This window comes from Columba livia, chromosome 1 (genome assembly GCF_036013475.1).
Source record: "Columba livia isolate bColLiv1 breed racing homer chromosome 1, bColLiv1.pat.W.v2, whole genome shotgun sequence".
Taxonomy (NCBI): Eukaryota; Metazoa; Chordata; class Aves; order Columbiformes; family Columbidae; genus Columba; species Columba livia.
In genome coordinates, this window is record NC_088602.1 from 15,123,508 (window position 1) to 15,136,354 (window position 12,847).

General features: G+C 34.3%; 1 protein-coding gene across 4 annotated transcripts in view; it reads left to right on the top strand.

Moving 5' to 3' along the window:
* CNTN5 (contactin 5) overlaps positions 1–12,847 on the top strand; it is a 706,531-nt gene that overhangs the window by 572,015 nt on the left and 121,669 nt on the right. For all 4 annotated transcript variants that reach the window (XM_065043870.1, XM_065043985.1, XM_065043938.1 and 1 more), the window contains 3 exons: positions 267–403; positions 2,322–2,451; positions 4,666–4,816. In XM_065043870.1, the coding sequence (XP_064899942.1) occupies positions 267–403; positions 2,322–2,451; positions 4,666–4,816 (418 nt within the window). The remainder of the gene's footprint in view (positions 1–266; positions 404–2,321; positions 2,452–4,665; positions 4,817–12,847) is intronic.

A 12,847-nucleotide genomic window follows, 5' to 3' on the forward strand; every position in this document is an offset into this window, starting at 1 on the left:
TTAACCCATTGGGCTTTATTAAATCAGGCAGATGTCCATTCTTGATCACTGTCTGGAGCCATTACAGCTTTTCCTTTAAAGTTATGGAGGTTTTTTTATTACCTTCTCATTTGGTTTTGTTTTTTTGTTTGCAAGTGCTTCTTTCTGAGAGTAAGTTGAGCTTTGTAAAGGCCATAATTTAAGCTTGTTGATTAAGTCTTTTCATATCAGCTAGAGACTTACAAGTTTATATGCTTCACATATAGCATCATATTTTTTTCTTTCAGCCTACCCACATTGGGTGGAGAAACTTAATGATACTCAATTAGACAGTGGAGATCAGCTCCGATGGGAATGTAAAGCCACTGGAAAGCCACGGCCTACATATCGTTGGCTGAAAAATGGAGTTCCTCTTTGGCCACAGGTACATTAGATGAGGAGTCACCAGTATGTTGCATGTTTCTCCTTTCATTCAGCTAAAGTCAGTTAAAGAAAGTCCTGAAAAGTACTTCAGAAATGACTGTTTTATGTGTTTGTTTCTTAAGTGTTAGTATACAGACAAGATTTTTATGCGTGTCTCCTCTGAACCTTCTCAAGCAATGTAAAATTGCATTCATCAGTAATTCTGTGTAGTTCAGAAATATTTCAGAGATGTGACCTTCTGAGCTGTCTGTAACAGCATCTGCCATTGTACTATAGCATACATCTAAACAATCTCCAGTATGTTTATTTTATTTTTCTTTTAGATAGTGGTGTTATGCTTTTTGTATCTATTATTTTTGTTCTGCATAAAAAGATAGTAACAACTCAGAGAAGTGCTGTATTTGTTGAATCACATTCTTTCATATTTCCCCCAATGTTATGTTATTTACTACATTTTGTTTGTATATAATCATACTCTTGCAGGCTAATGTAAGAGGCACAATAACTATGACATTTTCATCAGTTTTCAATTCTATTAATTCTCTGCAAGTAACAGAACTCACCATCAAGATCATTAAAATGCTGCATGTAAGACTCCTAGAACGTAAAGTCTTTAAATACAGTCACCTGCTATATTTTAGAATTAGATCTAGATAAAATTTTCTTCCTTTTAAAAGACCACTCATGGCATGACCTGCCTTATTTTACTTTGTTCTTTTTCTTTCACCAAATCATCAACACGCCAGCCCACATCATGTGAGTTTTGTCTAGCATCTGTCCATTTTTTTTACTCTAAAATTATTTAAATATAAGTTTTGTAAATTTATTTCATGCATTTTTCCAGATTAAAATAAAGCTGTTCAATTCTGGGAGAAAATGTCTCCATTGCTAAATGAATTCACAGAATGGTTTTATGAATATAAAAGGTGTAATGTCTGTCTTTTCAGTGAATGTCATTTCTATCTGTGAACATCATCCAATTATGCAGACAATGAGAAAGGAAACATAAACACAGTTTATTTTTGAAGCTGTAAGGCACTGAAAATAAGGTTATATGTCTTTACTTTACTATCCATTTCTGCCTTTTTAGATGGAGCTATTAGTCCCGAAATGGAAGCAATTTAAATAGCTGTAGTTTTTGCTTTTCTGATTTTCCAAACCATTAGTTGCACCAACCTCTGAAATTTCAAATTAAATTTTGGTTTAAACTGGGGGATTACAAAACAGGGCACTTTTTTCACAATTTCCTCTGTTCTTTATCAATTTTTAATTAAAACTACAACAGCTGCAATAATGAAACTTAGAGATGTTCTATAGGAGTTACAATTATTCATTATACAGCTCCATCAAGTACACATTTCCATAAATAGCTATCAATGTCCCTTCTCTTCCAGCTGTGGTAACTATTTTCTACTAGTGTCCTTTCAAATAAGAAATTTTCACTAATGATGAAGCTGATTAGCACCCTTCACTCTTACTCATGTAAACAATTTTTATATCTAGTTTTATGAAAAAAGTACTATGACTGAAACCATATATTTTATAGAGATGTGAAGATAGTCAGATATGTTAGACCCACAACTGACTTCTTGCTTCATTTAAGTTCCCAAGATGAACTGCTTTTAAAAATCATGAAAGGGTAATAGCAGACGAACAAGAAAACAGACAAAATTAAGTCTTGGAGAGAGTGAATTTGCACTCAAAATATTTATCTTTAAATATTTTTGGAGTTTTTTCTTCTCTCCCCCATTGGCTTTATTCATATAATCCCTTATATATACATATAAAAGTAAATTTGTTGCTCAGTTTTATTTTAGTTTAATAATGTCTTTTGTTCCTTTGCCTTAAGCTAATAGCACAGCGAATTTCCAGTGTCTGTTTGCTTTTATAGAATGTTTTTTATTATTATTCCATTACAGAGCAGGATTGAGATGGTTAATGGTGTTCTGATGATCCACAGTGTGAATCTCTCAGATGCTGGAATGTATCAGTGCTTAGCAGAAAATAAGTATGGCACCATTTATGCCAGTGCCGAGCTGAAGATTTTAGGTGAGTATTATCAAAAAAGAACAGTCTATTCCTTTTTTTCCATTCGATGATTACATTTGTTCATGGTCTGTTGTAATAATGAATAGCTTGTGCCAGTCCAGACTTAGCAGAGCAGATAAAAATTGGGTTCTTTTTTCTTGTATGTTTATATATGAGGGGGTCCTTTGTTACCCAAGAAAGCACAGGTCTTCCTGTTAAGTGGAAATATTCTTTCATAACGTATTGACTCAGTTATGTTTTGTGACCATTTCTCATATAAGGCTATATCAGTTCAAGTACATGGAAAAATATTTTTTACTTCTTTAAAAACAAGTGCAGGAGAATAAACTTAGAGAAAGTAAGTATATTTTAGTCTCTGCGAAAATCAAATTATTAATTCTACCAAGGCCATTATTCAAAGGTAATTAAGCATGATCTTAGTTTTAAAGGTGCAAAAATTTCCTATGAAGTCACAAAAACTGAGTGCATACTGGAATTTATGTACTTGAGCTAATATCATCCCATAGCAATGCAAATACACTACATAGTGTTACCTGGAAATAAAATCTAAAAAATCATTATTCAAAAGTTTAAGTAGGTATTTAATGAAGAAAAACTTGAAGCATGTCTTTCCAACACTGTCTTTCCTTAAAGCAAACTGTGGTGACACAATGGGACAATATTGAGAAGAGGACTTCCATGGGGTTGAGATAGACTTGTAAGAGTCTCATGGTCTTAAGAGTCTCATGGTCTTATCAGACTATGCTGTAGCTGGAAGACAGGTATCTGTTAAAGTAATTGAGTGGCCATATCAGAGATTAGAGGTCTCTACAGTGCTTAAACCTTACAAATTTAAAAACCCTCATCTGGGAATCATTCTTGGAAACTCCCAGTCATACGAACACTAAAACTGAAGTTAATGAAATAATCCACAACCTTTAAGCTAAGATTTGATTCCTCTAAAGAATAACCTATCTAGTACATTTCCACTATTTCATAGCTGGAGAACATTAGAATTTCACTGACAACTCTGTGAAATATTTCTGTCTAGCAATAGATTAAAACCCACAGTCAGTGGTTGCTCTCTTTCCATCACTTTCCTATGTCATTTGTGATTGAGTCAGCAAAGAGATTGCTGTTGGTTACAATGTTCTCTTCCTCTATTTTTTATGACTATTACAAAATAGGTATACCTATTATATCAGGTATTTGTACACTTTCTTTGATATTCTCTAATAGCAGAAACGGCCATTATATGCTGCTGCAGTAAAATCAGCCTTTCATTTTGTCACTTGTGAAATTGTACCCCTGTTAAATTTTAACCATACTGTTGCATTAATGAAGCAGTTGTGTTTAATTTTCTGGATTATTAAAGGAAAAAGAACAGAATAAATTGCCCATATAAATAGCTCTGATATGAAAATTACTCAAAATAATGGTAGGAAATTCCTACATATTTGAGACAATGGAGTCTAGTATGTTCCTACGTGTATAGCTGAGATAGTTGCCGGGGGAGGGGGCTTGGTTTTGCAAAACTAGTTTAAAAAAAAAACATAAACAAATGAAATTACTTCAGAACAACTGCCCTTTGATGATGTGAAATTACAGTAATTAGTGTTATTTTTGATACATTTATTACCTTATCTGATGCATTGTAATCAAGGAGACTTCTTGAAAAGTGAAGTACTAAGAACAAGACGTGGCTAAATATCTTCTGCTAAGAAGCTCTCACTTTTCAGTTCCCAGTATTCAGAAAAATATAAAAAAAGAAAGTAATAAAAGTTCTCTAACAGTAATATTTTTGCAAGAATTAACTTTAGACTGTGTATTCATGGATAACTGTGGAATTTAAAGTTATTTTCATTTTGAACTAGTTTCTTCTAACAAGTTAGCTATGAAATAAAAAAACTTTGGAAAACGTATAGCTAAATCAACTGTAGTATTTAATTTCTGAAGCTGTTGGATTTCACAAGAAATCTTACTTTAGTATGTTGAAGTGAAGGACATATCACTAATTCATAACTGGATTAAGTTATAGACTTGACATCTAGTCTTGACTGCTGATTTCAAATATCTTCCAAATTTCCATCTAATCTTCTGTTTAATAATTTCCAAGTCAAAAATTGAGATTCTATCCACTAAATCATATCTATTATTCTAATATTTTATTCAGATATAATGAAACGGGAAGCTGTGAGTGTTCTCTGTAGAGTTAATGTCACTTCTCTTTAACAGCTTCAGCTCCCACTTTCCCACTAAATCAAATGAGGAAAACAATAATTGTTACCAAGGGCCAAGAAGTTGTCATTGAGTGCAAGCCACAAGCCTCTCCAAAGCCAACTATCACTTGGAAGAAAGGAGACAAAGCCTTAAGGGAGAATAAGAGGTCAGAAGCTTGTTCGGTAAAATAAACATTGTGTTTGGATGTCTGATTCTGTGATATGATACGAAAATACTGCTAGTGACAAGAACATGCATATGTTAGCATGGGTATGGCGTAATTATTTTGTCAAGCTGGTTTGTCTGATAGCAGTGACTTAATTGTTTCCACAATATGGAAATGAAAAATCTAAGTAATGGTTCAGAGATGCAGAGAGATGAAAAGAAGTTACATTTTGTTTGTTTGGTTGGGTTTTTTTTTATTTGTTTGGTTGAGGTTTTTCTCTCTATTTTCTGTTACTCATTTCAAAAATACTTCAGTTACACTGAAGAGATATTCCAAATTTAGTGTATGAGGGTATTAAAAGCATCAAGGCTGAAATAGTCAGGACCACATAAATATAAAATATGCTTATTCATTTGAAATAATTTTAATAAGGCAGATTCACATCTTGATCACAATGGAAGTCTGTGTAAGAATAGATTTAAAATTATTCAGAGAAGAAAAATACTATTCCATTATGGGATTTAATTATACAACTAATTTCTGTACTCAGCAGCACATCTGTTTAACAGAATATGTTTCATTAAATAAGTTCCGTCCAGCTCTGTACTTTAAACATAGTTTAAGCACTGGAGGTTAAATGCCAGCTGTAATTGCTCTTTACAGGATTGCATGTCTGTACACTAGAATAGTTTTGCCACCCTGCACATGGTCTTTAAGTACACAGAGCAATCTTATCTTCTTTCTGGCAATGTGTGTGAATGAACCATTTAAACTGATTTGCATGGCAGTAGACAAAAAGATAAAAGCAAGGCGTTTTTGTTCATTTGTACAATACTGATGAAAACAGTAGAGCTCATCTGTCCTCGTTAGCTGCAAAAGCCATTTCATTCAGGTGAGTCTCACTTTCATCTCATGCCATTTTTTTTTGTTCTGAGAAGGAAAATGGGTAACTTTTCATGCTCTTCAGGGGAGCAGAGTGGAACAGCATTACATAAATTTAGTAACAGCTATGTGTTGTATAGTACTTATCGACAAGATAGAACAATATTACAAAGATGCTGATAATATAAAATGTCCTGAGACCAATGCCTCTATGCTGTAGCTACACAATTAACTAACTATATGACCTTTCAGTTCTTCCTCTATATACAGTATGCTTTAAACAACACTAATAAAATCAGTGTGAAGAGGAGATGAAGGAAGCTATTGTGATCTGGGGAAAGAAAATGTAAATCAATGGAGACAGTATGTGTGTTTCCATGTTTTGAACACTGGGAAGGAATAATTGGAAGAGAACTTTGTAAAACATTTTAAAAAAAGGAATAATGTGACATAATTTGATGAGCACAAATATATACTTTGAAAATGGACTTTCTTCACAGACTGCTTATAAAAATCACAGCAAAAACAATTAGGAACTGTCATGTGGTGAGTTTGCATAGAATGTTAAACCATCAAAGCTTAAAAAAAAAAAAAAAGCATTCTGATTAAATAGTAAGGGGAAGGGTCGAATAACAGCATATATTTTTTTATTTTCTGCCACAACTTAATCCTCTTCTACAGAGTGCTTGTACCAAGTGAATGTTGTGTTTTGCTTCATTTAGCCACATCTGTTAGAAAAGTCTCAATACAAAAGAGACCTTCCCCACTATGGAGAAGAAGAAATTGCACTTAACTAGTGGGTCTGCTGTCATCTAGTCCACCTCTTCCAAGCTGTGTTGCCTCTTTAGGTGTTCCTGCATACAACCAAAAACTGGCTGACAGAAATTCCTCAAGTGACATTTCAGTTTGTAACTGAGAAGGCCGAGCTTGTTCCTGCGGGACTTGTGGCTGAGTCCTGTCTTCACTGCAGTCAGACCTTGACTCCAGCTCCTGGAATGTAAAACAGTTTGAAAGTCTCAGGTGTTTCAGATAAATACAAAAGGCTAAAGTCATTCACTTGGCAACATAATGATGTAAAGCATCTTCATAAGCTCCATCTCTTGGTCTGTTTTTACCTTTGAACAAATTATCCAACTCTAGGTCTTCAAATTCAGTCTCTCTATGCTAGGTTTGCTCGCCTGGTGAGATTCATTTGATTCCACTTGGAAAATGTCTGTATGTTATAACAGTGCTCCTGAACTTGGTTCTGAATGAGTGGCAAATCTATAGGATAGATCACAAAAGTTAGGATATTCACAGATATTTGCTGGAAAAAAAAGTATCATTCTGAGTGTTATAATTGCATCAATGCTATAAAATTGACTAAATCACCCCTATAGAAACATACTTATTTAATAAAGAATCCAAAGTATTCCTAGTTCATTCTGTTAACCAGATACGAAGATCAAGACATGCTGCAAAAGACATAAGCCATGTTTTAATGAAACAAAATATATGATGTTGAAGATCTACTAAGATTAACACTTCAAAAGGACAAAGCAGTCTGTGAAGCTTACTGATACAGGATATTTAATAATCACTATCAGCATTTGAAAGGAACTACATGTAAAATTCAACCCTTTTATATTTCATTATCTCAATAAGCTGTTAATACATTCAAACAAACAGAAGTTCATCGGCATTTTCACCTAAAAGTTAAGAGGAGGGGAAAAAAAGCTATTTTGAAATTAGAATGCAGCTGAAAGCAAAAGCAACTGAAGTGTAAGTAGAAAAAACACATTAAAGATGAATATTTTCAGTAGTCGCCTCACAATAATTAAAATTGTTCACTATCTTTACTAACCACTTGTCTCTGGATTCAGTTATTGTCTCAAAGGCTGATAGAAAATTGTATGTCATTTATGGCAGCCCGTGATCCTGTGTACCCTGGTTATTGATTTGAGCACTGAACTTTTTAGTTCATAAGAATTTTGCAAAGAACTTTTCAATCTTTTAGTTCATCAGTAGTTCTGAGTTTATAGAAAACTGGATTATATTGGAATCCAAATCTGAAGAAGTTTATTCTTTGATTTGTAGTAAAATGTTTGGTTGAAACTTTGATTTAGATCCTAAACAGGAAGAATTAAGCCCTTGGGCAAGAGTATGGTGATCAACAGTCATTTTCTTGAAGTTTCTGAAACATTGCAGTCAGATAGTTGCTGATCTGTAGGCAAACCCTCATTTATTATTTTAGCATCAGTTTCTAAAAAAGATCCAGACCCAGACTATCCAGATCAGAAAGTCAGACAAGTGCCTGATTCTAATTAAACATTTTCAAAACTTATATATCAAGCCAAAATAAAATAAAAATTATATTTAATAACATTATTTTATGTAGACAGTAAACTTTATAAACACAGTAAAATAGACTGGAATATGCCATCAGTTACATCAATGTAAATAATAAGTATTGCTAATAAAGTCAATTATTAAATTCCAGACAAATATAAATTTTTAAAAATTCTTTCAGTTCCCCTGTCCAGACTTCTGTAAATTGCAGATATTTATTAATGATTTACCACTGCACCAATTTTTGTGAGACATCACTTCATTAACTATAATTTCAGTTTCATCACTTCCTTAAAGTCACTTGCCTGTTTTGGCTAGATTGCCCTTCAGTAGTGACTACAGATGATGTTTAACCAGATATGCTTGACTAGTCATAGGTATTAAAAACCACTATAAGTCTTTATTAATCTGTTTTTCTTCTTTCTCCTACGTCTAAAATATTCTTCTCATTAAACTTATCTCGAATTTTCCCTCTAGCTCATTATTTCCATTATATATCCATTAATTATAGTTAAAATAAAATCATTCAAAAGCACTCCAGCAGCACAAAGAGTTCTATTCATTCTCAATTTTTTTCCTTCTCCATTCAGACCACCAAGAAATAATTTAAAAAAATATATAATTTAACCAATGAGCTGGTAACCGAGGAAACAAGATTTTTATAGTGACAATTTTGTGCTGCTTTATTTTACTTTTGTTCCTTTTACTTTTGAAGCTTCTCAAATAAAAATGTTTATTTTATCAATATTTCTTGTATATATCAATTTGTGTGTGGATTAATACTTAATCTAAAAAAAATCTAAATACACTTACGTTAAAACATGTATGTATGCACTGGTAATACAGTTCCGCATTTATTGATTTCTCCTTTTCTGTATGACACCATCTAAGGTTTCTCCTTCACATCACAGAAGCTTTTAAAAAAGCCAAAAACATTAACAGTCTCTGGAGGTCATATTCACAATAGATCACCGTGAGCAGAACAACAGTGCCAGTCTCTCTGTGGCTGTTGTACATTGCTCATATTCGTCCACCTAGGTACAATGTTAACTTTGCCTGAGGACCTAAATATATTAAGCATATCTTTCTGTGAGGAAAATAAATGGTAGCAATACTCTACTCTACACGTCAATTCAGCCACTTTTCCTGTGGAACAATTAGGTTTCTTACACTTCTGTTTAAAGGAGTTCTGGAAATAAGACAAAGAAAACTTTTAGCAGGTTAAGCAGCACAGGGAATTTTGGATAGGTTGAATGCAATAGCCTGGCCTGGGTTTGACCAGATCACAAACTTCAAGATTCCTACTCCTGCAGTAGACATCATGGTGTTTTTTAATTGATTACAAGTGGTTGAAAATGTTTTATTCCATTTTCTCTGAATGATATCAAGGAATCACAAAACATCTAAAAGCGGCAGGGACCTCTGGATATCACCTGGTACAATTCCTCTGATCAGAGCAGGATCAGCTAGAAGAGGTTGCTCACGGTCATGACCAGTCCTTCCAAGAAAGACTTGGAGGTTCTCATGGATTAAAAGCTGGACATGAGCTGGCAATGTGTACTCACAGTCCATAGAGCCAACTGTATTCTGGGCTGCATCAAAAGCAGCGTGGCCAGCAGGTCAAGGGAGGTGATTCTGCCCCTCTGCTCCTCTCTGGTGAGACACCACCTGGAGTCCTGTGTCCAGGTCTGGAGCCCTCAGTGCAGGAAAGACATGGACATGTTGGAGAGGGGCCAGAGGAGCCACAGAAATGATCAGAGACTGGAACAGCTCTGCTGTGAGGACAGGCTGAGAGAGTTAGGGTTGTTGAGCCTGCAGAAGAGAAGGCTCCAGGGAGACCTTATTGCAGATGGTAACAGTCTTTTTAGCAGGGTCTGTGGCGACAGGACAAGTGGTAATGGTTTTAAGCTAAAAGAGGGGAGATTTAGACTAGGTCTGAGGAAGAAATTTTTTTCCAATGAGGGTGGTGAGACACTGGCCCAGGTTGCCCAGAGAGGTGGTAGATGCCCCATCCCTGGAGACATTCAAGGCCAGGCTGGACGAGGCTCTGAGCAACCTGATCTGGTTGAAGATGTCCCTGCTCATTACAGGGGGTAATTGGACTAGATGAGCTTTGAAGATCCCTTCCAACCCAAAATATTCTGTGATTCCATGATTTATAATAAAATCTGCGCACTGTGTATTGCCATGTAGAAAAGTTAATATCTGCTTGACATGTTCTTCATTTACTGTATGCCTCACCTGAGGTCACTGAGACTGATTTGCAAACATAAAGAAGCTTGTAGAAGCTGTACATTGAACAACAAAATACTGGATATTAAAAGGAAGTTCTCTGAAGTCAGAATTTAAATATCACAAATAAAAGTAGTGGATACTGAAAATAAGGAGACATGAATATTTGTGAATCTGCCAGGCATTAAAAACATGGAGAAATATTAATGAGGAAATTCTGTCTTCATAGTCATGTGAAAAAATTTCAAGCCACACATTGGTCTTTGAAGAACAGGAAAACAATAAACGGTACCCATTAATTGGCTATCATCATCTTCAAGTACTAAACAAAGGATAAATCCACTGGAAGGAACGAAGTGCTCAAGCTGTGTGTAACATAATACATGAAGGAGTTAATTGAAGCTGATGAAATTTTGCCTTTACCTTAATTTGCATCATTTTGTGTTCTTTCAGTTATGGGTCTCTAACATTCAACAGCTGTATAGGAAGTCAGAGAAAAGAAAAATAAGGAAATGTCATCTGGGGACATCACATTCCAAATACTAATACAGAATTGCTACAGTGTTGCTAGACAGAGAGGTAGGGAAGCCTGAGACTATTGACTTATACCTACCCTGAGGTTAATACTGAAATCTTTGAACTACAGAAGTAGTTGACCTGTATGTCTAGATATTTCATCTGTCATACTTTGCTATGTAATTAGTGGAAACACATGGAATACTTAAATCTAAAAATATCGTCATTCAAAAACTTAGAAATAGACAAGTTTTAATTTTCTTCCAATCTCAGACTACTTCATTTTCCATTTTGACAGGTTCTTATTACAGTTTTACTCGTCAATCTACAATATTTAAGGATCTGTTAGTTTTTCCATTGTAAGTTCCTATTTTAATGGTTTTATAGCTCAGTTCTATGAAAAAAAAAAATCAAAAGAGAAAAGAAAAAGAAAAGAAAAAAAATATTCGAGTTTGTGGGTGAAATGTATATTCAATGTGCTTTGGTTAGTACATGTGTTATGTTTTTAAATATGAACATGTATTTCCGTGTAACAGAAGTATGTATTTTATGCTTTCTTCCTGGTAGCTTTCCAAAACAGTTTCAGTTCCATCTAACTGGGGTATGTAATATTTGTTTAAACTGAAAACTGTGCACTATGAAGGTAAAAGAAAGTATATATGTAAAATGGATTGAAAATTACTCTGAATGGTAATTTTCATTTTGTCTGTTGGTCTCTATGTTGCACCAGGCTCAGCTCGTATCTGGCACAACTTTCTGCATCTGTGTGATCAATCACACAGAGCACAGTAGCTCAGCCTACTACCCTACCTGGTAATAAAGAAAGATCTTCAGAAATAATCCAACCATAGGAGCAGATTATTAACCAGTTTGAAGATTTAACTTTGTGTGCCCAGCTAAATATCCAAAGAAAATGGCCACTCATGAGTTTCAGTTACTTTAACAAATAGCATTTCCCACAGGTGACCAAATGTGTTCTGTGGTTATACTCAAGGGAATTGTTATCTACAAGACACTAAATGACTCTTTTAACTGAAACATCCCAGTCTTTCTTATCAGGAAAGGTATTCAGGACAATAATTTCTGTTACTTCTTCTTAAAAAGTACTTCATATACTGCTATACAGCTATTTAGGCACTCACTGACTCTTAGAGAAATATGTATGTTTAAGTAATAGTGCATTGAAGTATACATTATTTTAAAAAGAACATTCTCTTTTTCACTAGTTGAGTTGATGTTTGAAGAAGTGTTCCACCATATCTTACCAATTTTTAATTCAAATAGGATTTAATTGTATAAAAACAGGTGTTCAGATCACTCCAATAAACCCCCATACAGACTAGACACTAATACTTAGGGAGATGAGTCCCACCTGGTATCACATTGTTTTTTGTTGTTTCCACACAATTTCATTTCCTGAGCTTTTCTTAGTTACTGAACTGTAAGTATCCAATATATATATCCCATATATATATATAAGTATATATATATATATGTGTATATAAAGCACTGAAGAGCTCAACCTTTTTAAGTTGCTAACAACCACAAGATATTTGATCTGCTGTATATGCCTTGAATATCTGCTTACACAACTCAACTAATTATCAGTTGAGCAAACAGTTCATGAATTCTGATTCTAACTATGATTCATTTCTTTGCTACTGTTATATACACCGCCTATTTGTGCGCTGCACAGGCAGAATATGAAAACTCATCCGTTGCCAGTCGCCTGAAGGTTTTTCTTTGCTTAATGTTCTTCAGACTATGACTTTCAACATAATTTGTCCTTATTAGAAACTTCATCTAAAATTCTTGGGAATTTAAACACTTAACTTCATGCCACCAGCTGATCCCCACGTTCCCAAGTGGCACTTTAATGATAAAAAGGTAGTGAAGAGAGAAAATGCTGAGAACATAAAGAAAGAGAAACTTCATGATAGAAACTCTTATCTTCCTGAGAGAGTTCCGCAAGTCACTTCTTTTCAATTTTTGCATAAATCATAATCTAATTTAGCTGTGGCAGGCTTATAATGGGAATTAGAGATCTGGTTATAATGTATAAAAGGGAAACAA